The sequence below is a fragment of the Cladophialophora psammophila genome (genome assembly GCF_000585535.1).
Source record: "Cladophialophora psammophila CBS 110553 chromosome Unknown aczJe-supercont1.25, whole genome shotgun sequence".
Taxonomy (NCBI): domain Eukaryota; kingdom Fungi; phylum Ascomycota; class Eurotiomycetes; order Chaetothyriales; family Herpotrichiellaceae; genus Cladophialophora; species Cladophialophora psammophila.
This window is the reverse complement of record NW_006912946.1, coordinates 314,803-334,566: the sequence shown is the minus strand read 5'-3', so window position 1 is coordinate 334,566 and position 19,764 is coordinate 314,803. Positions and strand designations below refer to the sequence as shown.

Here is a 19,764-nt window from a genome sequence, read left to right as displayed (position 1 = left end):
TGGGACTCGTCGTTCTTTCCACCTAGTGATGACATGTATCCAACCACTATGTCGACACGGATGGTGACACCTAGCCTAATACTTCATCTCCCGGTCTTCTTTTGCGTCCTTGGTCTCTTCCCGTTTCGCCTTGTGCTCAGTAACCTCTCCTTTCTCAATGGTGACTTTTCCATCTGCCCACTTGTGTTCTAGCTCAAATATAACTAGCTCCCAAGTGAACTCCCTGAGAAGATCCGACATCAAGGGCTCTCCGTCAAGGTTATTGGAAACGGGAGTTTTGTTTGTTGACCTGGCTGTGGCAAGAATGCGTGCGATATCTGGGCGGCTGAGGAACATCCAGTAGTCGACAGGACTGAGGTCTGTGGCGACTTTTTTGATCATTTCAGCATCCGAGAATCTCCCACCCGCACCCACGATCCGATGTCTCAAAAGCTCGAGCTGCTTCACATATTCTGTCACGGTGTGGGATCTCTTTAGCTGCAAATTCTGGATGCTCTTCGTCGCCAATTTGATCACAAGTCCGTCGTCCATCTTGTACCGCTTCTCGAGGTATTTCCAAGCTTCGTGAGCGTCATTGAATTGGTAAAGGCATTCTCTTATTGCAGGATCGACCCAGTATTTCAGAAGCCCCAGGGCAAACATAAGCTTGGCAGAGCCGGCGGGTTCCTGACCATTATTAGCCCTCCCCTGACTGATGAGTTCCCAGACCATTTTGTATTCAGCAATTGTTCGAAAATCGTGGACCCAACGGTTATAGTTCGTGTAACCTGTAAGGCGTTCGAGGCCGGCGCCCGCGTCCGGAAAGAAGTCTGACATGGTGATGGAGATGATAACACAGGGGCAGCAGTAAGAATAGGGTTGTGGTTGGTGACATGAAATAAAAGATAAAGTCAAGTGTGGGATGTTAGAGGAGGCCGACCAACGTGTCGAAGCAGTGACAGTCCGTAGCCAGTACTGCCTGACCGCCTGCGGTCAACAGCCTCGTCACGCTTGGCGTTGAACTGCCTGACCAGTGCAGAATATCCTTTGTGCCAACACAATCCTGGAAACAATTCTCAACCCGTCAACAAAGGGGGTGATAGATTCTGCATGTCACAATCAGACTCATTCTGAACTTGACGAGAGCCAAACTGACAAAGGGATGGAGACTCTCAAGGGTAGGCGAGAGTGTCACGGAGGCAACATCGTCTGGGAATGTCACACGTTCGATCCGCTTATCAAAAGTGAGTTCACCTTCTTCGTTCATGGATGCCTTTTCCAACACCACACAGAGATGGACCAACAAGACTTCGCGCTGGCTAGTAAGCCATGGGGTCAAGCCCTGAGCACAGCTGCACAAGAAGCGAGCCATGGACTCTTGAAACCCTTGAACGGATGTGGTAAGTGAAGCCCCCCACAGGGATGTGAAAATGTTCCAAACCTGTCCCCGTAGCGCTAAGTGATGCACTCAGATTACCATCTCTACTTCCGCAGGGCCGGAGAGGATGCCGAAAAGCTGGCCGAGGCGCTGTTCAAGCTTCAAGCCAACCCTGATGCAAACGAAATAATCCAGTTCATCATTCGCACGAACATCGAGGTGCTGCGCGGATTGCAAGAAGTCTGCCACGATCACTTTAACGTTGTTAGGAAGAAAGCAATTGATGTCATCCAGGTGGATGTCGAATACAGCGGAAAGTATAAAAAGTATAACAAAGCTCAAGTTCGCAAGTTCGTCGAAGAAGTCTGTGGTGCATCCGATGAGCAGCAGCGCTGGGTCAATATCTTAGGTCTTGAAATCAATGTATCAGAGATTGCCCTGAAGCGGCTAAGCATTGCCAAAGAGGCGGCAGGGCTGGTCCATAAGAAGAGGGCAGAGACGATCAGCGATGAGGAAGCGCAAGCGCTGGAAGACCTGTACATCGAGTTCCAAAGCTGGCGGGCTGTGTTGTTACGCTGGGTTTTGCAGCTAAACAAGTTGACTGGCAACGGCGATTTCCTGCGACGCCATCGAAACGAGCTTTGGGATATCGTCGACAGCGAATTGGAAGGGTGAACTGCGTTGAAGCTGAAGGTTGGATAATGGACACGTGTCTCCCTTGCTCACACCATGTTACGCTGGATCACGACTATCGCTGAGAAGGCTGCCCCTTCCGCTCTCTTTCTCCAGAGATTTTGGAAAGACAGGAACAGTGGTTGTGTATCAGGCATTCCTCTGCACTGACAATCTTTGTTTGTGCACTGTGGGAAAGGGTATCGCCAGCAATCAGAGATTGTCTATTGGACATGTTGAGGATTGGAAGGTTCGTTGGGGGTGAAAGGCCACATGACTAGGTAGAATGCATAATACCTCCATCACAAGCAATGCTGAGATACGCAAAAGTTTGATGGGGAAGAGAGAAAGAAAGTCGAAATGAGGTCGCCAGACCTGCCAAGGCTGCTGCTGCCTGGCTCGCTGGCTGCACGAGTCAGGGATCGGAAAAGTTCCCATTTTAAGATAGTTCATGTCACTATACAGTGACGTCATCTTCTATCCCAAGTATGCTGCAAGGCTGGTCGCTGGTAAGCTTTACGAGGTACGGCTCTGGCCGAATGGGATCCTCTTATGGTCCGGAAATCTAGATCGACTTGATTGTTCTGCACCGAGGGGCAGTTTCCCTCTTCCTTGCACCATGGTCTCCGTGTAGTACAACGATCATATGCTCATGAGTACTCGGTACATCTCTGGGCATTCTTCCTGGTAACACGACGTTTAACAGACTCCTACTCGACTACATCAGTAGCGTTTTGCACATTCCTTTTGCACCAGCAAAGGCATCACAGGATCTCGCTTTAGCCTTTAGACAGGATGGGTGGAGCGACAGCTATGGGCCTAATGGGAGATAGTGGCTAGACTCAGAAAAGATAATGGCTGAGACGAGTAGTTGTACCAACAGGAACAGGCTTCCCACATCCGCACATTAAGGTCCAGAAACAAAGTGCAGAGTACAAGCCAACACATCGCAGATCGTACTCCACACAGGAGCTTCAGTAAGAATGCGACCAAACAGGCATCTCACATGTTGCTGCAGGGGAGTCATGGTGGATGGACACAGCTATCCCGCCATGCCACCGGTCGCAATTGTATCTAAGAGTATTAGCAGGGTGCTGGCTCACCTCACACCGAGGAGGTCCAAGCTGTCTCATAAGCAGGACGTCACCCAAAAGTAGCGAGTATGCAACAATAACAATCGCATCTCGAGATAGGAAGTAGCTCGAACAGATGTAGTTGCTTGTAAGCATGCCCTCTCTGTTGTAATCAAGCTCTTGGCGGCTCGTTCAGACACTTTAGATTACCAGAAAACATGGAACAATCCGCAGCGGAGACTGTCGGAATCTGAGCAATAAGCGTGAGGAATGTAGGGCCACAGGTACCTCGTTAGCTGGAGACCTGGAGGAGTGCATGCTGCTGTTCAAGGAGTCTACTCCCCCCTTCTGGCCAATGTCAGAAATAGGAAAGACGATAGATGATGCTTCCCAAGAATAGCCACGTAAGCCGTTGGGGGGGGGGGGGGTAATTGACGATATTTCCTGATTATGGAATATGGAGACAATACTCCAAAATTGTGAACACACTGTAGGCTAGTGCTCCTATGTAGCAGTCTGCGGAGATCGGTCCAGATAATGTCGCAGCAAGCGGGAGAAGCTGGAATTGATAGGCACCGAATGGTCAGCCTTGCTACCTGTGTCCCCTGTAAGACGCAACTGTTTCCATGTCCAAAGCCTGATATGCATATCAGATAGAATGGAGTCTTTCTAGAAGTGGCGAAAGAGAGAATATGACCCGGGATCTGCATTACCCGGAAGGTTGAGACAGAAAAGCCCAGAACCATAGATCAGCCGGGAAAGATTGGACTTGTCGTTGTGCGCTTGTGTGCGTGGCCATTTCTATATAAGCGATTTGGCAACAGGAGACTTGGTTGATAAGACATGGATGTTGAGTCCTTGGTGGATCTCTGCTGTTTGCCGCTGAGAAAGATGTGCAGATCGAAGGAAAGCCATGGGTTGAAACCTTGCAGCCTTGCAGCCTCGGGCGCATGGCGTGGGGGAGCCTCTGATGTCATCCAGAAGAAACGACGCCGCCACCACCACCATCACCACCACCATCACATATTCTTTACTTCGAACTGTTCCTTCTTTCTAGGAAGCCCAGACCATCGGAGCTCCCCTTGTCAGCGGCCGCAACCAACGGCACAAGACACAAAACAACGCAATTTGAGCTTCCGAGTTCAGGCCATGGTCGTGCTTCCTCGAATGGCATGACCCGCTGCCGTTGCCGCCGTGCAATCATCATGCATGAACTCGTTGCCATCGCCGAACAAAACGCACCAATCGGCCATGGCCAGGTTGATATTGGCTATCCCCCCAGACCTGAATCGGGTTAAAAAAGGAGATTAACCCCGCCTTGGGTTCTTTTGCAATTGGCTTTCTATCGACGAGGCTCTTGCCATTCGGACATATCATCACGCGAGCTTTTTTTTTCTTTTCGTGTGCCCTACTTGTTATGCAGAGGGAAAAAAGGGTCCCAAATATCTCCACACAAGGTATATCACTCATCCACCTGTATAGCATGAATCACTCACTCAGCGAATCTTATCGCAACTATGCCATCTGACAACCAAAGCTCACAAACCCAGACCCTGTCCTTCTCAAATATCTTATCTCTGCCATTTGCTTCCGGGGCATCCGCACAGAGAGGAACGGGGCCCAACCTTGTTCTGACTTCGAATTGTCAATGCAACATACTCCCGATCCAGAATAATGCCCGAGTCCAGGGGTAGGTGCCCCGAGAGATGTGCCTCACGAAGGCCCAGATGCTATCCCGCGTTACAGCCGGGCTGTGGAGGCGGATTCGATCCATGCAATCCTTGCCTCTTATTTCCACAATTCTCTTTCGTTGTCTTCTTATCTTTGGAACGTCTTGTAATGTCTCGACTCACTTGACGTCCTGGTAGCTGCAGTTCTTGGACGTCATATTGGTGCACGTCCCTCTTTCCACACCCTTGGAAACAGCTTAAAGATACGGGAACATCAAGATGGACATTGACGTGGAGAAGAAGCAGGAGTCTATCCCTGGGATCGTGGCTCCTAGCCAGGAATTTGGTCAGATCGTCTCCACCCAGGAGAAGACGTCTTTCTTCGCCCGTATCATCGATGGATTTCGCGAAAATCCCATGTCTTCCGCTCCATATGATATCGCAAGCAAACAGGATCCTAACGGGATACGTTGTATTTCGATAGCGCCCGCGTTTCTGAGTTGCTTGTCGATGATAACGGAAAGCCGCTGCCCAACCAGCCACCAGCACAGCCGGCATTGGTCATGAAACTCAAACAGCGACACTTACAGATGATTGCCATTGGCGGTTCAATAGGAACTGGTTTGTTCGTCGGGTTCGGGCTCAGCTCTTGCGACAGGCGGTCCGGCGGCTCTTGTCATAGCATATTGCACTCTTGGGATCATGATCTTTTGCACTGTCCATGCCTTGGGAGAGATGGCAGTCTTGTAAGTAATCACGCTTGACGGGGAGCACGGCGCTGGGTTACCTCAAAGGCGACCTACACTGCGACGCTCTCTGGTCTTTTTCCTCCTGATCGGGTCAGCGTGCTGATGCAGAGATCGGGAAAACGACAGATTTCCAGTTGCCGGCTCCTATTCAGCGTACTCATCCAGATTTCTTGATCCGGCGTGGGGTTTTGCAATGTCTGTACTCCCTCACAAACCGCAGCCCATTTTTGCTGTACTAACGCCATGTCAGGGGATGGAACTATGCCATGCAGTGGCTCGTTACTCTCCCGATCGAGATCATGGCTGCCAGTATCACTTTGAACTACTGGCAGGGTGCACGAGATGTCAACCCATGTGTCTGGGTTACCATCGTCTACGTTGTGATCGTCTCAATAAATCTGTTTGGTGTGAAGGGATACGGAGAAGCAGAGTTCGTTTTCTCGATTGTCAAGGTTGTCGCAACGCTAGGATTCATGTGGGTCAATCCTGTCAATTCTGTGTTGACGGGCAAAAGCTGACTTCAGATGCCAGAATATTCGCCTTGGTGGTCGACGTCGGCGGGGGTCCCACCGGCGATTATTTTGGAGCCAAAACATGGGGCGATCCAGGGGCCTTTGCATATGGCTTCAAGGGAGTTTGTTCGGTTTTCGTGACAGCCGCGTTCTCGTTTGGCGGCACTGAATTGGTGGGTTTTGGCGGCAGCCGAGGCAGAAAATCCACGTCTGGCGCTCCCTACAGCCATCAAGCAAGTGTTCTGGCGGGTTGTTCTGGTAAGTTTGATCTAGAGAATGCCGACGTGGTTTTGGCGCCGTGGCTAACGATTGCTGCACCAGTTTTATATGATTTCCTTGACATTCATGGGGTGCTTGGTCCGGTGGGACGACCCGCGACTTCTCAACAGTGGCAACAGCGCAAATTACTGGACATCGCCATTCGTGCTGGCCATCAAAGTAAGTAGTCCTCCAGCGGGCGATGACGTCGCTGGAGATGATGGATGCTAACAAGCCGTCAGAATGCGGGTGTCGGGGGCTTGCCCTCGGTCTTCAACGCTGTCATCCTCATTGCGGTGCTGAGTGTCGGCAACGCATCTGTATATGGCGCATCACGCACCCTGGCGGCCCTTGCCGACAATGGCCAGGCGCCGAAGATCCTTGGCTATATCGACCGAACGGGCAGACCGCTCGTGGCCATTCTCTTCTCGTCAGCACTCGGGGCTCTTTGTTACATTGTCGGGGTTGAAACCGTCGCAGAGACAAGAAGCATGGAACTGGATGTTTGCCGTCAGCGGTCTGGCCAGCATCTTTACCTGGAGATCCATTTGCCTGTGCCACATTCGATTCCGCCAGGCCTGGAAGTCCCATGGTCATACCCTAGACGAACTGCCTTACAAGTCTCAGGCAGGCGTGATTGGATCATGGATCGGCTTTGGGTTCAATTGCCTGGTGCTGGTGGCTCAATTCTGGACGGGATTTGCCCCGGTAAGTTCCTCTCATCCCAACATCAGAGCTGACGTCTTTTGACTGGCCGTCACCTGGTGGCGTATGACTGTGCCTCTGACGCACCGAGGATCTCTTGAATCGTTGGAGCAATGCGACTGACTTTTATTTTCCCACCACGCAGATTGGCTACGGGAAAATGTCATCATCTGAAAGGACCAAGATTTTGTTCGAAGGGTATTTGGCAGCTCCGGTGGTTATTGCATTCTACCTTGGATTCAAAATCTGGAAGAGGACTCCGATTCGACGCGTCAAGGACATCGACGTGGTGTCTGGTAGACGAGAGATCGACCTGGAACACATCTTGGCAGAGGAACGCGCGATCCGAGCAACGTGGCCGTGGTGGAAGAGGACGTGGAACACGTTTTGCTAGCGGAACGGGCTGGAAAGGGTATGTCAATGCGCACAAGGCTATCGAGGTCCTCGTGGGGACACGCGGAGAGATGGTTCACTACGCAGCACTAAAGAGTTTAGTTTGAAACCTGAGGCCGCAGGCAAGGAATGCCAAGAGACGGATGGGCAACGGTAGGGGGAAGCCAAGAGAAGGTTTCCTCATGATCGGAGTAGGTAGGTAGGCATGGGAACATCGAAAACATCCCAAACGGCAAGAAAAGGGCGAAAACGTGGGACCCCCATCGCCCCTTCGCCCCTTCACAGCGCCGGGGAGCGAATGACAGGGAATGAGCATTCAGCCATCGATCTTGGCTCGGAGCTTTTCTTTGCCATTCTGGCCATCTGATTGACACAAAATCGCCCAGGCGAGGAATTAGGCATTGCGCATCGCATCAGCACTGCCAAGGCCATTACGTGCGCCTTGAGAGGACTCACCTCGGCGAGCCAGCGGAGGGCCTTGTTCGTAACCATGACTGGTCTGAAATCGCTGAAAGTCGGACAAAGCGCGGAGGGTGCAGTAATATGTCCCGACTCCCCAGTCCGCACTTCGAAGGCGAAAAGAAGAGGAGAATGCCTGTCCCTGCTTTCGTGGCGTTCTTGTCCTCTGTTCTTTCTCTTCTTGTAGCGAGCAGTCTTGATCGACACGTGCCGCAGGTGGATGGAAAGACAAGAACCGCAGACCAGAGGTAGAGGCAGAGGTAGAGGCAGAGGTAGAGGCAGAGGCAGAGGTAGAGGCAGAGGCAGAGGTAGAGGCAGAGGCAGACCAGAGGCAGACCAGAGGCAGACCAGAGGCAGACCAGGGGGGAGCGGGGGCTGGTGGCGGATGATTGGCCTGCTTGCTGCTTGCTTGTGCTTGGTGGTGCCAGGGCCAAACAGGGCTCCTGGGCTCCTGGGCTCCAGGGCTCCAGGGCACTACCACACTATTAAGGGGGACGCGCGGCGCAGGTGCTGTGCGTCGTCAGCCTCCCAGCACAAGCTGCCGTCCGAATCCCCCAGAATTGGCACTGCACCCTGGACCGTGGTTGACAGTAGTGACAGTAGTGACAGTAGCCTCCTCGGGGGGCCAACTGGGCAACACTGGGCCAATCCAGCGCCCGCCCAAGTCCTCACGGCCGTCGCTCCTTTTTCTGCCTGGCCACCGTCCGTAGGTAGGCGATAGTCCACGTCGGCCTCCCAGTGCCCACCGCTACCCTTTCCAACAGTGAGTAAGTGAGTAGGTGTGTGAGTGAGTGAGTGAGTAAGTGAGCGCGCGTGTGTGCGCCTAGTAATTGCTTGGAGGCTCACGCAATCTTCGTCCACGTACCACAGCCCATTGCGCACTGCACCATCCTCACCACCTCACTGTCGCCTCTTCTTCCCTCATCCTCCTCCTCCCCTCCTCCTACTACAATACTCGGCACCTTGCTGTCTTGCTCTCTAGACCGTGTCGATACTTCTCAATCGCTCTTGCACCGACTTGCTCTCTCGACCTAGCTCTGGGTGAATGGCCTATCCCTGGAACTGATTGTGGCGAGGCAACTGGACTCGGGCTGTGCTCCGGCGACTGCGCCAGTTTGTCACCAGCACCCTTGTATCAGATTGATTTGATCAGATCAGATTGAACCCTTAGCACCCTCTGCTGCCCGGCTTCTCTCTCTCGTCGCCCTTGAGCCTCGAGCCTCTCCTCTCTTTCCGCTCTTCCTCTCTCCCGCCTTCCCTCTCCTCTTCCTCTCGTCGCCCCATTGACTGCACCCAACGAACTGCTCTGCAGCCATGGCGGGGAACGCGCGGCCGCGCATTCTCGACGACGAATTCGACTTCAACGCTGCCGACCTCTCGAAACAGTTCGAACAGTTGCTACGAACAAGGAGGTTAAACGAACTCGAGGAACAAGCAAGGACTCCTCGCTCTGCGTCACCCCATCTCGCACCTCCCACGTCGTCGCACATCACACACCCCCCGAACTCCGCACCCTCGTCCGTGGCGCCCAGTTCTCTCTCGTCGCAACACCACCCGCCGACCTACACCAACTTCCGCAGTTATCCAATTGTCCCTTCTCCGCCACAGGATGGTCCGTCCCTCAAATTCCGAAATCTCCTACTCACCTTGTCCATGACCCCCGTCAAATATGAAAATCCCGGCCTGCTGGACGAGGCATTAACACACGTGCCCATTGACCGAATCTATGTCGAGGCCGAAGAGGAACACAATCTGCTGAAAGCCCTAGCGGCCTCCAAAGGTGACAACGTCAAACCAGAATGGGGTTACCAGGACTGCGTCATCAGATCGCTGCTCAGGTACGTCGTTGCGAGCTGTCTTCCTTGGCTGGCTGAGTTTCTAACTTGATCTGTAGGTGGTTTAAGCGGTCCTTTTTCGCCTTCGTCAACAACCCTCCCTGCTCAAGGTGTCATGGTGCCACCATCGCCCGGGGTCAGACGCCCACCACCCCGGACGAAGTCGCCCGTGGAGCGACAAGAACCGAGCTTTACCAGTGCACGAATCCTGGTTGCCAGGCCTTTGAAAGGTTTCCTCGATACTCCGAGGTTTGGACGTTGCTGGAGACTCGGAGAGGGCGGGCAGGAGAGTTCGCCAACTGTTTCAGCATGCTGTGCCGTGCCGCCGGCGCCAGAGTACGATGGGTGTGGAACAGTGAAGATCACGTATGGACCGAGGTTTATAGCGAGCACCAACGGCGGTGGATCCACGTCGACCCTTGTGAAGAGATGTGGGACAATCCAAGAGTATATACGGAAGGTGAGCACACTTCATCCCCCCGTCGACTTCAAATCGCCGTTGTTCTGACGCAACCCCTGTCCAGGCTGGAACCGAAAGATGGCCTACTGTATCGCCTTCTCCAACGACGGAGCCACCGATGTCACCCGTCGATATGTGCGCAATTCTCGTTATCACCTCCCTAGAACTCGCTGCCCGGAAGAGGTCCTGCTGTGGATCATGCACGAGATTCGTAAAATCCGACGCGAGAACATGGACAAGCACGTGAGGAACCAATTGATGCGGGAAGACGAAAGAGAAGAGCGGGAGCTCCGCAGCTATGTCGCGCAATCCTTGGCCAGTGACATGATCAACTCCATGCCCGGGTCGATCAATGCTGAACGACCCGACGAGGTGAAACATCCGGTCGACAGACAACAAGAGGCCGCTGTTCAATGGTCTCAGCAACACATGGATCAGTCGGGCCATCGGTAGCAAGGATGATGCTATGATTCCATGTCGCTGGGGCAAGATAATTCGACATCCTGTTGCCCTCTCTGCCATTCCCTTTGTCATCACCCTACACGATAACGTCGTTATGCTTGATCTGATGATACCATTTTACAACTAGTCGAGGAGTAATTACAGCTTAAACACGGCATGCAACATTCGAGGCGTTGGGGCAAGTCAATACTGCATTTTACATGGACGCAAAACCACGACCAAGGGATACGGGAGGCTCGCTACATCTTTTCATGTGTCAGGGTACGGCAAGGGTTTGCATTTGATTACTGCTACGATCAACCACCAGAGGCATTGCTCCTTTTATGGTTCGACGGCGTTCGACGGCGTCACGTGCTACACGAGCGAGAGAATTATGGGAAGCATTCATCTGCGTGTTTTTGAGAGCTTTGCGGAGTAGATTGCACGGTCCAGCGTGTTCTTTTGGAAGAAGCTGGAGAAGATCTCGCCGCGCGTCGCCACAGCATTTGGAAAGATGTTCTGAGGTTGTCGATTTGAGCGGCAGAAGGAAGCGACCTGGAAATAAAATGTGGTTCCAATGTATCGATGGGCCACGTGTGTAGAGACAGAATCAATCAATCGGCATTGAACTGTCACGTCGTGAAAAGGATTTTCCCTCCTGCACCTTTGTCTTGTCCGGTTCGTGGATGGGGAAGACGCAATCCACCGCCCCATGCCAAGCACATGGTACGTACTCTAGACTCCATTCAATGTACCAGGATCGAGGATCGGAAATGGAGCATCGGCCGGACAAAGGCGTCGTAATTCAGACCGGCGGAATTCCGGGCTAATTTTCTCTACCTACCCAGGTACGGTACGTGTTGGTACGTACCATGTCCAACATGTCCTATTACTATTGGACTCTGGTCCGTCCGTGCGTCCTCGTCTGGATCGGCCATTTGATTCCCCAGGATGCCTGCATGCAGAGATGTACTCCCGAATGGTCTCTCTGGGAAATTCTCCATTGGGGCCTTTTCCGACGCGCACGACGAGCCCACAGATGTGGTACAGATTAGTACGAGGCCCGAGGTTAAAATACTCCCTCAGGACCCAGGTCAGCACCTATGTTCTAGTAAGTATACGCGCTGTTGGTGTGCCGTCGATGTACCGTTGCACCCTCGGTAGGTACCGGTACGCGGTACTTTTATAGGGCATCGGCCCGGCACCAGGCGTCCCGGCCTGTCGTCCTCTGTCATATGAGTACCTATGTACATAGGCACTCGTATTCTGGGCGCCGCGTTGGCGCCCTCATCCTCGTTGGTGATGGCCCCGGCGAGAGTCATGCTCATCACGCGCCGCATTCCCTTGAGGACGGGGATAGGAAGGCGGAAGGCGTATGTAGGAGGGCACGATGGGATGGGATGATATGATACGAGATCGCATGAACGGTACCCGGTACACCGAACACGTATTGTATGCACCCCACGAATACGTACTCCCACCGCAAAGCGGTCCTTGGACTATCTGTCCCATGCGAGAGCCTACGAGTGCAGACTACTGCGTAGGTTAGCCAGCTAGGTATGTACATAGCTTGGTACATACATAGCTCAGTGGGATAGGTTACGGAGATTGTAGCTCAAGGATCGCCATTCGCACGTCGCCAATCGCAAACCAGCGGCGAAAAGTTGACGCGGGCTTTGACTACGAGGACCCAGGACTCGCAAGAGTACCACATTCCAGGCAGGTAGGTACATGGAGGTACGAAAGTATTATAGGGTACTCAGGCGAAGCTCGACAACGGCTAGCTTGAGAATATGTCCATTGTCCGTATTCATGAGGGTCAGAAAATGACCTCCCTGTCCTCGTACGCGATCGGCCGCTGCGCGTGTAAAAGCTGCAGTGGTTGGGCCTGAGGACCTGTTGACGAACGAATTGCTTTTTGGAGTGCTTCCTCTTTGCCCATTCCCCACCGACTCTCTATATAGATCTCTGATTGTAGGGGGGCAGAAATGGATAGTTTTGAACGTGGATTGGTCCACAATCCAGGCGACAGAATTTTTCCTTGGCTACCGTGCGCATCAATCCCCATCTGTCTAATGTCTCATTCCACTCAGTAACTGCAGGTGCAGACTCTGACTCGGTATCATTAGTGTCGGATTCACACATCCCAATCTTGCCCATCATCGAAGCGAGGTGGCAGCTCCACATCAAACATGGGCCGCTCGACGACGATGACTTCAATGTTTCCGCCGGGGTTTTCGTCCACATTTCCCCTCGCATTGCCATCTTGCTCCGGCTTGTTGCCTTCAGCCGTGCGCACGTCAATGGTGGCGTAGCCGGTGTCGGTGTTGGTGATGTGAATCCTCGTAGGAGATGGCTCTGCAGGTCCAATCACTTCGATCCCCAGGATTGAGTGATATTCGAAGGTATACCAGTACATCCTGGGACATTTCTGCGCGGACACTGAGGTTGTCGTCTGCTCATCCGTAACCACTTCAGCCGCCGCCGCAGATGCACTTTCACCTCGTCTCATCAGGGCTAGGACATCGTCTTGCCTTTCGTCCTCGTCCAGTTCATCGTCCAGGTCCATCTCGTTTGCAGTGTTATTGGTGTCGAGATCAATCATCTCCGCATCGTTGCCTGAGGCGTCCTTGAACCTGCGTGATTCAATCCCAATATCACCCTCACGGTCTTTGAGATGGATCTCGTCTCCGGCTCCAGTGCCGCGTTTGCGCTTCCGTCTTCTTGTGTTGTGGCGCTCCCGCTTTTCATTGCGAACCAGTTCGGGTAGTGTTTGTCCTTTCCGGTTCTGGTCGTCCCCTTTCACGACATGTTTGACCACTTCGTATCTCCCCAATCGTCCAGTTTGTTCGACTTCTCCCTCCCCCAAATCATTGGTTGCCCCTTTCGGACGGTCATCGTCTCTCAGTAAATCTCGAGAGACATCAAACATGAACATCCAGACTGATCCATACAGCCACAATCTTTCTCCTCTCGTCGCCCTATCATTGCAATCCCAGAAACAACCCACAACCCGATCTTTGATTCTGGTGAAATCATGGGGCAGAAACTTTGAGGGATTCCGTCGTGACCAGTCGCTTAGCTTTGCGGTGGAAATATCGAATTCCACAAGTTGATGTTTCGCAGTGACAGCCATGAGCTTTGTGTTCGCTTCGTCAAGAGGTTCGTGGCTGACTGCGTGCGGGTTGTGGCGCGTGGCGTGTAGACCCAGGTTAGTACCAAATGACGGTCTCTTGGGAATGATTTGCGATGGTCGGAACGTGAGTGCAAGGATTGAGGAGTCAAGTTGTGGGAGACTAGAACCAGAGGGGTTGCGCATCCATTTTTGGCCGTGGATTATGGGGGAAGATGAGTCGTCGTCTTCGTCGTCCGATGTAGTAGATGAGGTGGAGGATGCAGACGAGTCAGAGGGATCTGAAGCAGCATCGTCGACGAAGTGGACGTCTTCGTAACCTTCAAGTACCCAGACGTCAATGGCACCGGATAAATCTCCCACAGAGAGCACGCGGCTATCGGTGGAGAATGCGACTTGCTTGATAAGTTGGAGGTAACTACCCAGGGCAGACTTTGTTGTCTTTCGGGGTTGCCGGTAGAGCTTGACGATTTTCTCGTGAATCACGGGACGGTCCTTTGGATCGTTCGAAGGCAGAATCTTTACCATGACCAGGGCGTTATCTTTCCTTACACAGTACAACCACTTGCCGTCAGGAGAGAAGCCCACTCTCCGTGCGCCTAGGCGGGCGACCGAAGGAGGAAGTTCAATCTGTCGAGTTCGGAGACATGGTTTCCCTGAGACATGAGTCTTTCGTAATTGAAACATCTTGACGTTGTTGGTGGTCGCTGCCACGACCAATCGTCCATCTCGAGAGATCTGTGCATCTTGAATGCTCTGGTCGCCCTGTAAGACAAGACTTGTGAGTGTTTCATAGCGTGATTCCGCTGTTCCGTCGGGGCCCAAATCAGCCTCTGGCAGATTCGAAAATTTGCGGACATGGTAGACCACGATCTCGCGATCCCACCAGGAAATGAACATCCTTGAGATCGGAGATGCCGAAATCTGTGATTGTTGAGGGAGATGTGGAAGGGCACGATGATACTCGGTCTGTGAGTGGCGAATTGGGACGATGACAGGCTGAGCATCCATGCCGCCCGAGACCAGAATACTCAATTCTTTGCTCTCAAAGCTAGCTGCACATTTGACGTCGTGTTGATGGAACCGTTTATGGGCGACTTCGGCCCACCTTGTCCTTTGTGTTCCAGAATGAAGAGGGGCCATCCGGTAGGTTACAGTTCTCCGATCAACACCAACCGAAAAAATGGCGTCTCCAGAAGCACTCGTGGCAATATCGAGGATATCGGCTTTGTGACTTTTCAGACGTTGGACCAAGGAGTAGTTCTTTGAATCCCATATCTTCAATTCCCCCGATGAATCGCCAGAGAGGATTGCTCCACTGGGCAGGCATTTGACAGTCCATACGACAGAGTTATTGCCCTCTACTGGTTTCCCCAGGCTCATGTTCCGTATGATTCTTCTGCTCAACACATCGATGACACGAATCGTGCTGTCTTCACACCCGGCGAGCAGGGTGTTGCGGTCGCGCCATACGAGGCTAAGTACTTTGGGTTTCTTTACTGGGAGTTGTACCAGGGGTCGAAGGTAGCGTAGGTCATCGTCCTCGGTAGAGAAGAGAATTATCGTCCCGTCAGAGCATCCAGCTGCCAGTAACTGTGACCCTGCGCCGCCTTTGAGTGCTTCTGGACTTTCGGCATCTTCAAGCTGGGGTTGCGCAGCAAAGCACCAGATATCCCCAAAATTTCCTTCCGCCTTGCTTCTAGGAGCACCTGTACTTAGATCCCACTCTGTCACTGAGGTTGACCCGCCAGTACTGAAAAGGCGTAAAGGGCCCCTTGAAGTCTTTGGCGCGTTAGAGTCGTTTTCCTCTTCGCATAGGAGGTCTTGAGTCCAGGCGAGTTGTTCGATCGTGGTGTTTTTGCTTCCTCTTAGAATGGTTTCCTGCACCCAGAGGCCACTTCTAGGATCCCATATTTCAATGTCGCCGTTGTTGCGACCCAGGGCCAGGCGCAGTTCGGAAGGTGTTTTTCTCTTTGGATTGGAGGAGTGGGAAAATGCAAGAGCGTTGATGGGTTCTGGAGGATACTGCACGAAGCGGCACCTGTGAATGTCCATTGTGTGGGGTCTGACAGTCACAGCATCGATATCATGGTGTCATTTGTGTTTGAGAACTTGAAAAGCACTCGACAACATCATTCTTTTGCTGTGCGAAGCCAGCTCTCTGTCGTTCGACACTAAATCTTTCACGGACAGAAAAAAAAGTTTCGCAGTCGGCGATAATAGGCGCCGACGAGCGTTATCGATAACGCCCACCAGCCTGCGCCCCTCCCCATTACCCTCCCTGTACCCAGCGAGCCAGTACCCCAGTACCCTCCTCGCCTCACATCGCTCCGCACCCGCACCCTGCCTGCTTGCCGCACCCTCGCTGGAAGTCTTCCTCCCATTTTCAGCCAGCTGTTGCTCTATCTTTCACGCCATTGAACTTCAAAAAGAAAAAAAGAAAAAGAAAAAGAAAAAGAAAAAGAAAAACAAAACACTTGTCATAGCCATGTGTCTAGCAGCACATCCTTCTACCAAACATACCACTGCCACATGAACAGCGCATCCCTCCCTGACTTCGTCGAGACCGCTTGCATGTACCTTGATGACAAACGAGACCATGATCTGCAATACATAAATCCCTGGAGCCCTGGCAAGATCGTCGCCAGTAGACAGACAGCACACAATCAATAGGGGCGTCACTGAGGTCCAACTGTCAAAGATTCGGTCTGCTACATAATTAGGGCTGATAGATGGCGCGGTTGCTGCCGAACTAGGCAAGCGAACAGGCCGAAGCAGCAGGTTTCTGGGCTGAGTGCTGGAGGCCGTTGCGCTTCTCCCGGCTACTTGAACCCAGTCCTCAGACCCTCGCTTCGGTTATCGTGAGACCGCCTTGCTGCGGCATGTGCTTGTGTCGTCGTCTCTCACGCCGTTAACACTCCGGAGACTGGAATAAGCTAGCAAATGGACGGCACTGTCAGGAGCCGACGACAGTACCACCCTTGCGACGACCTATCTCCATCCTGCAGTATCTCATCATTGTCGTGGAATCTTTTGAGCGCTGCTCATGTCCTTTTGAGGGAGCCGGAATCCTCGATTTGGTCTGAAATATTAAGCCCGACGCATCTCGCTTGCCGCAACAGGCCTTGTTTCGACTGACCGCCGCCTACCAGGCTTGAACAATCCTCAACCGAGGACTTTGGAGTTCTTGGACCCTTGGTCATCAATTCGCAAAATCCGAGGATCACCACGAGAGAGCCTTTCATCTGTGCTCTCCTCGACTTACGAACATATTCGGTTGCTGTTCTCAGGCTATGGTCGCCGGTTGATTACCTCTCACCTTGTGGTGGAGTGGAAAGCGCTGACTGCGAAAAATCGATCTACTCAATATGAGCGTTGACGCTCGACACTAGGAGCGCCATGCCGACCCTGGTAAATTATAATCAATCAACCTTCAAGGATCATGCGAAGCCAAACAAACGTCGCTTGCAAGAACTACAACACTCTGAAGCCCGAGCTCACGCTGCCCGGGTGGCGTATTGGCGCAAGAAAGGCATTCCCGTGACCAAGCCGGTGCCGCCGCCGCGCAGAAGGAGCGACAAAATTAGTGAGGGAGATTCCTCATCGAAGGAGCCATCCAGCACTGGAGCCAATATCAAGCAGGAGTCAGAGAGGTCTGATGATATCTTCCTTCAATGGAACTGTAGCCCATCTGCAGGCGCGGTCGTTGCGAGCGACCCATTGTTCGCTACAGATGTTGATCGTAAATCAGAGAAAAAATACGCACCAGGCAGCCAGTCTGGCTCAATTTCAACAATATCTTGTCCAACTCCGACCTCGAGCAAAGAGAAATGGCGCCGTCGATCAGAAACTGCCTCATCACACGAAAGCAGTCAAGGAGCTATTTGTGACCTGCCGGCCGATCTAGTCCGACTCGCTCGCCATCCGACTTCGCTCTTATTTGACCCGTTTGACTCTGTACCAGTCCGACAAGGCGATGAGGTTGTCACAGCTATGGATCACTGTATCATCTCCCCTGTCTTGCTTCCACAACTTTTATTGACGAGATTCAGATATCCACAACTGGGCGCCTTCGCAAAGACCTGGTTTGAAATACCAAACCAAAGACAATCCTCTTATCCGGGACGCTTTCCCTTCTGCTCTACAAAACGTAGAGCTCTTCGAAGCGACTGTGGCGCTTTGCCTGAGTTTTAGAGCAGCGGGTCAAAACTTTCAGAAACGGATTTGCAACTGGTCGCTCTATCACAAAGGTCAGGCGCTCAGTGGAATACGGACCAAGTTGAACTCGGGGTGCGTTGACGAAGCTGTTATTCTGGCAACAGTCTTCCTCATGATTATTGACGTAAGGCCTGACTGCCCCGATTGGATCAACCTCGTTAACAAGAGCAGAACGTATTCTTGGATGTCGTTGCCTACGCAGCGCACTTGAACGGTCTCAGAAAAATGATCAAAGCAATAGCCCCAAGTACTATGGAGACATTTGGAGGTACTCTTTTGTCTTTCATATCCTGGTATGTGTCACAGTTACTCGGGTCTGTAATCTAAACGAGATCTGACGGGGCTGCAAAAGGGCCGAATCCAATGCTTTGCTGATATTTGGCGATCGCGTTGCCCCGCATGACCCTACCTTTGACCGCGCTCAGTTACAGTACCCAAGTCAGCCATATCCGCCGGCAATAATAAAGACGGTTGCCGCTTTGACCGTGGGGTTTCAATCCGTGGCCGCGGATGGTCACCTGTCTAGTGACGTCCTCTCTATTCTTGCAAATACGATTCGTTGGACAAAGTGCATCGACCGAGAACCAGGGTCCGAGGCACCGTCGGAGGATGATCAAGCGTTCCTAATGAGCTTTGATCCCCGCCTCCACAGTGCCCAAATTATGAGATTATGTCGACTTTCCAACGAGGAACGGAAAGTGGAGAGAGCAGTCTGCAAAGCGCTGTTCATCTATCATGCAAACCTCTTGGGCTGGACCTGTCGTTGTTCAGGATACCGTCGCATTGTCGAAGAACTTGGAGACGCGCTACGTTGCTGGATATTCGAAGAGGCGTGGGCCAGAGATCTATGCGAGTGGCTCGCCCTGCTGACGGCGAATGCGGCACGGCGAGGCCGGTTGGATTACTTGCAGATGGAAGTGATGGCCAAGTTTGTGGCCTGCGAATACCCGGCGCGGGGATGGGAATCTGTTCGAGGAGGGCTGAAGAAATTCTTGTTGCACAGTAGATTGGAGCGCGAGTGGAAACAGTGTTGGGAGACGGCAGTGATGTCAGGAGCGGGATAATGCATGCAGCTGCATGTTGTGCGGTTCTCACACTTTGTATTCTACACGATCACTTTATCAGTCATTTTCATGACTGTAACGTCCTTGTATACACCATGGACAGTTTGGAATTGTGCATTCTCCATGAGGCTGGATTGCCTCCTCTTCAGTTCTCTTCACCTTCCTAGCAGCGACGTGGTATATGTATTAACACACTGGCTTACAACGGTCAGCGAGCCTCAATGCATTCATTTGGACAACACCCGTGATGATCATAGTAAAATTAGGAGAGCCTTCCTACGCCATTGCATGCTTTCGTTCTGGCTAATGTTAAATACTCGGTTTGCAGACGTTTATGTTGAAGGTGCCTGCAATTGAGCCTATTTCAGGGCCCTCGTGCAGCACTCTTCACTGTTTCAAGAGATCCGTAGGATTGCACAAGAAAAGAAGGGCCCCGATGGAACAGAGAGTTCTAAGCTGCGAGGTTGGCTACATATGGAATCAGCGTCTCGAAAGAACGGGGAGGGAGGAGTCGACCACTTCATGTACAGGATGAGAAGAGCCCCCGCCGACATATCCGAAGTTATCGCTGGGTGACAATGACAAGTTCCAAGGATAGATGTGCTGGCGAAGTCAATGGGCACGATCAATCTATGCTTAGTATGCTCTTCTGCTCTCGCTGATTGACCGTCTCAGCTGTGGTAGTCTCTCTCACCCAGAAAATGGCAACCATCTTACGCCGAGTAATAATGATTAACCATCATAGACTACTCCCATCACAGGAAA

At 52.3% G+C, this 19,764-nt stretch overlaps 6 protein-coding genes across 6 annotated transcripts; 4 read left to right on the top strand and 2 right to left on the bottom strand.

Moving 5' to 3' along the window:
* Positions 1-75: 75 nt before the first annotated feature.
* Positions 76-816, bottom strand: A1O5_11404 (uncharacterized protein; the record flags this gene model as incomplete). Its single annotated transcript, XM_007751976.1, has 1 exon — positions 76-816. One exon carries the CDS (start codon positions 814-816, stop codon positions 76-78), a length of 741 nt encoding a protein of 246 aa, XP_007750166.1.
* Positions 817-1,273: 457 nt separating this feature from the next.
* Positions 1,274-2,032, top strand: A1O5_11403 (uncharacterized protein; the record flags this gene model as incomplete). Its single annotated transcript, XM_007751975.1, has 2 exons — positions 1,274-1,379; positions 1,452-2,032. The coding sequence occupies 2 exons, from the start codon at positions 1,274-1,276 to the stop codon at positions 2,030-2,032; spliced, it is 687 nt and encodes a 228-aa protein (XP_007750165.1).
* Positions 2,033-5,051: 3,019 nt separating this feature from the next.
* Positions 5,052-7,390, top strand: A1O5_11402 (uncharacterized protein; the record flags this gene model as incomplete). Its single annotated transcript, XM_007751974.1, has 10 exons — positions 5,052-5,244; positions 5,431-5,518; positions 5,648-5,716; positions 5,772-5,996; positions 6,053-6,155; positions 6,178-6,291; positions 6,355-6,471; positions 6,534-6,749; positions 6,772-6,999; positions 7,142-7,390. 10 exons carry the CDS (start codon positions 5,052-5,054, stop codon positions 7,388-7,390), a joined length of 1,602 nt encoding a protein of 533 aa, XP_007750164.1.
* A 1,772-nt stretch (positions 7,391-9,162) lies between these two features.
* A1O5_11401 (peptide-N4-(N-acetyl-beta-glucosaminyl)asparagine amidase) lies at positions 9,163-10,596 on the top strand (the record flags this gene model as incomplete). The annotated part of the gene is made up of 3 exons (XM_007751973.1): positions 9,163-9,686; positions 9,743-10,143; positions 10,208-10,596. The coding sequence occupies 3 exons, from the start codon at positions 9,163-9,165 to the stop codon at positions 10,594-10,596; spliced, it is 1,314 nt and encodes a 437-aa protein (XP_007750163.1).
* A 2,125-nt stretch (positions 10,597-12,721) lies between these two features.
* On the bottom strand, positions 12,722-15,772 carry A1O5_11400 (uncharacterized protein; the record flags this gene model as incomplete). The annotated part of the gene is made up of 1 exon (XM_007751972.1): positions 12,722-15,772. The coding sequence occupies one exon, from the start codon at positions 15,770-15,772 to the stop codon at positions 12,722-12,724; it is 3,051 nt and encodes a 1,016-aa protein (XP_007750162.1).
* A 1,344-nt stretch (positions 15,773-17,116) lies between these two features.
* On the top strand, positions 17,117-18,999 carry A1O5_11399 (uncharacterized protein; the record flags this gene model as incomplete). Its single annotated transcript, XM_007751971.1, has 4 exons — positions 17,117-17,720; positions 17,770-18,059; positions 18,107-18,228; positions 18,288-18,999. 4 exons carry the CDS (start codon positions 17,117-17,119, stop codon positions 18,997-18,999), a joined length of 1,728 nt encoding a protein of 575 aa, XP_007750161.1.
* Between the last annotated feature and the right edge of the window lie 765 nt (positions 19,000-19,764).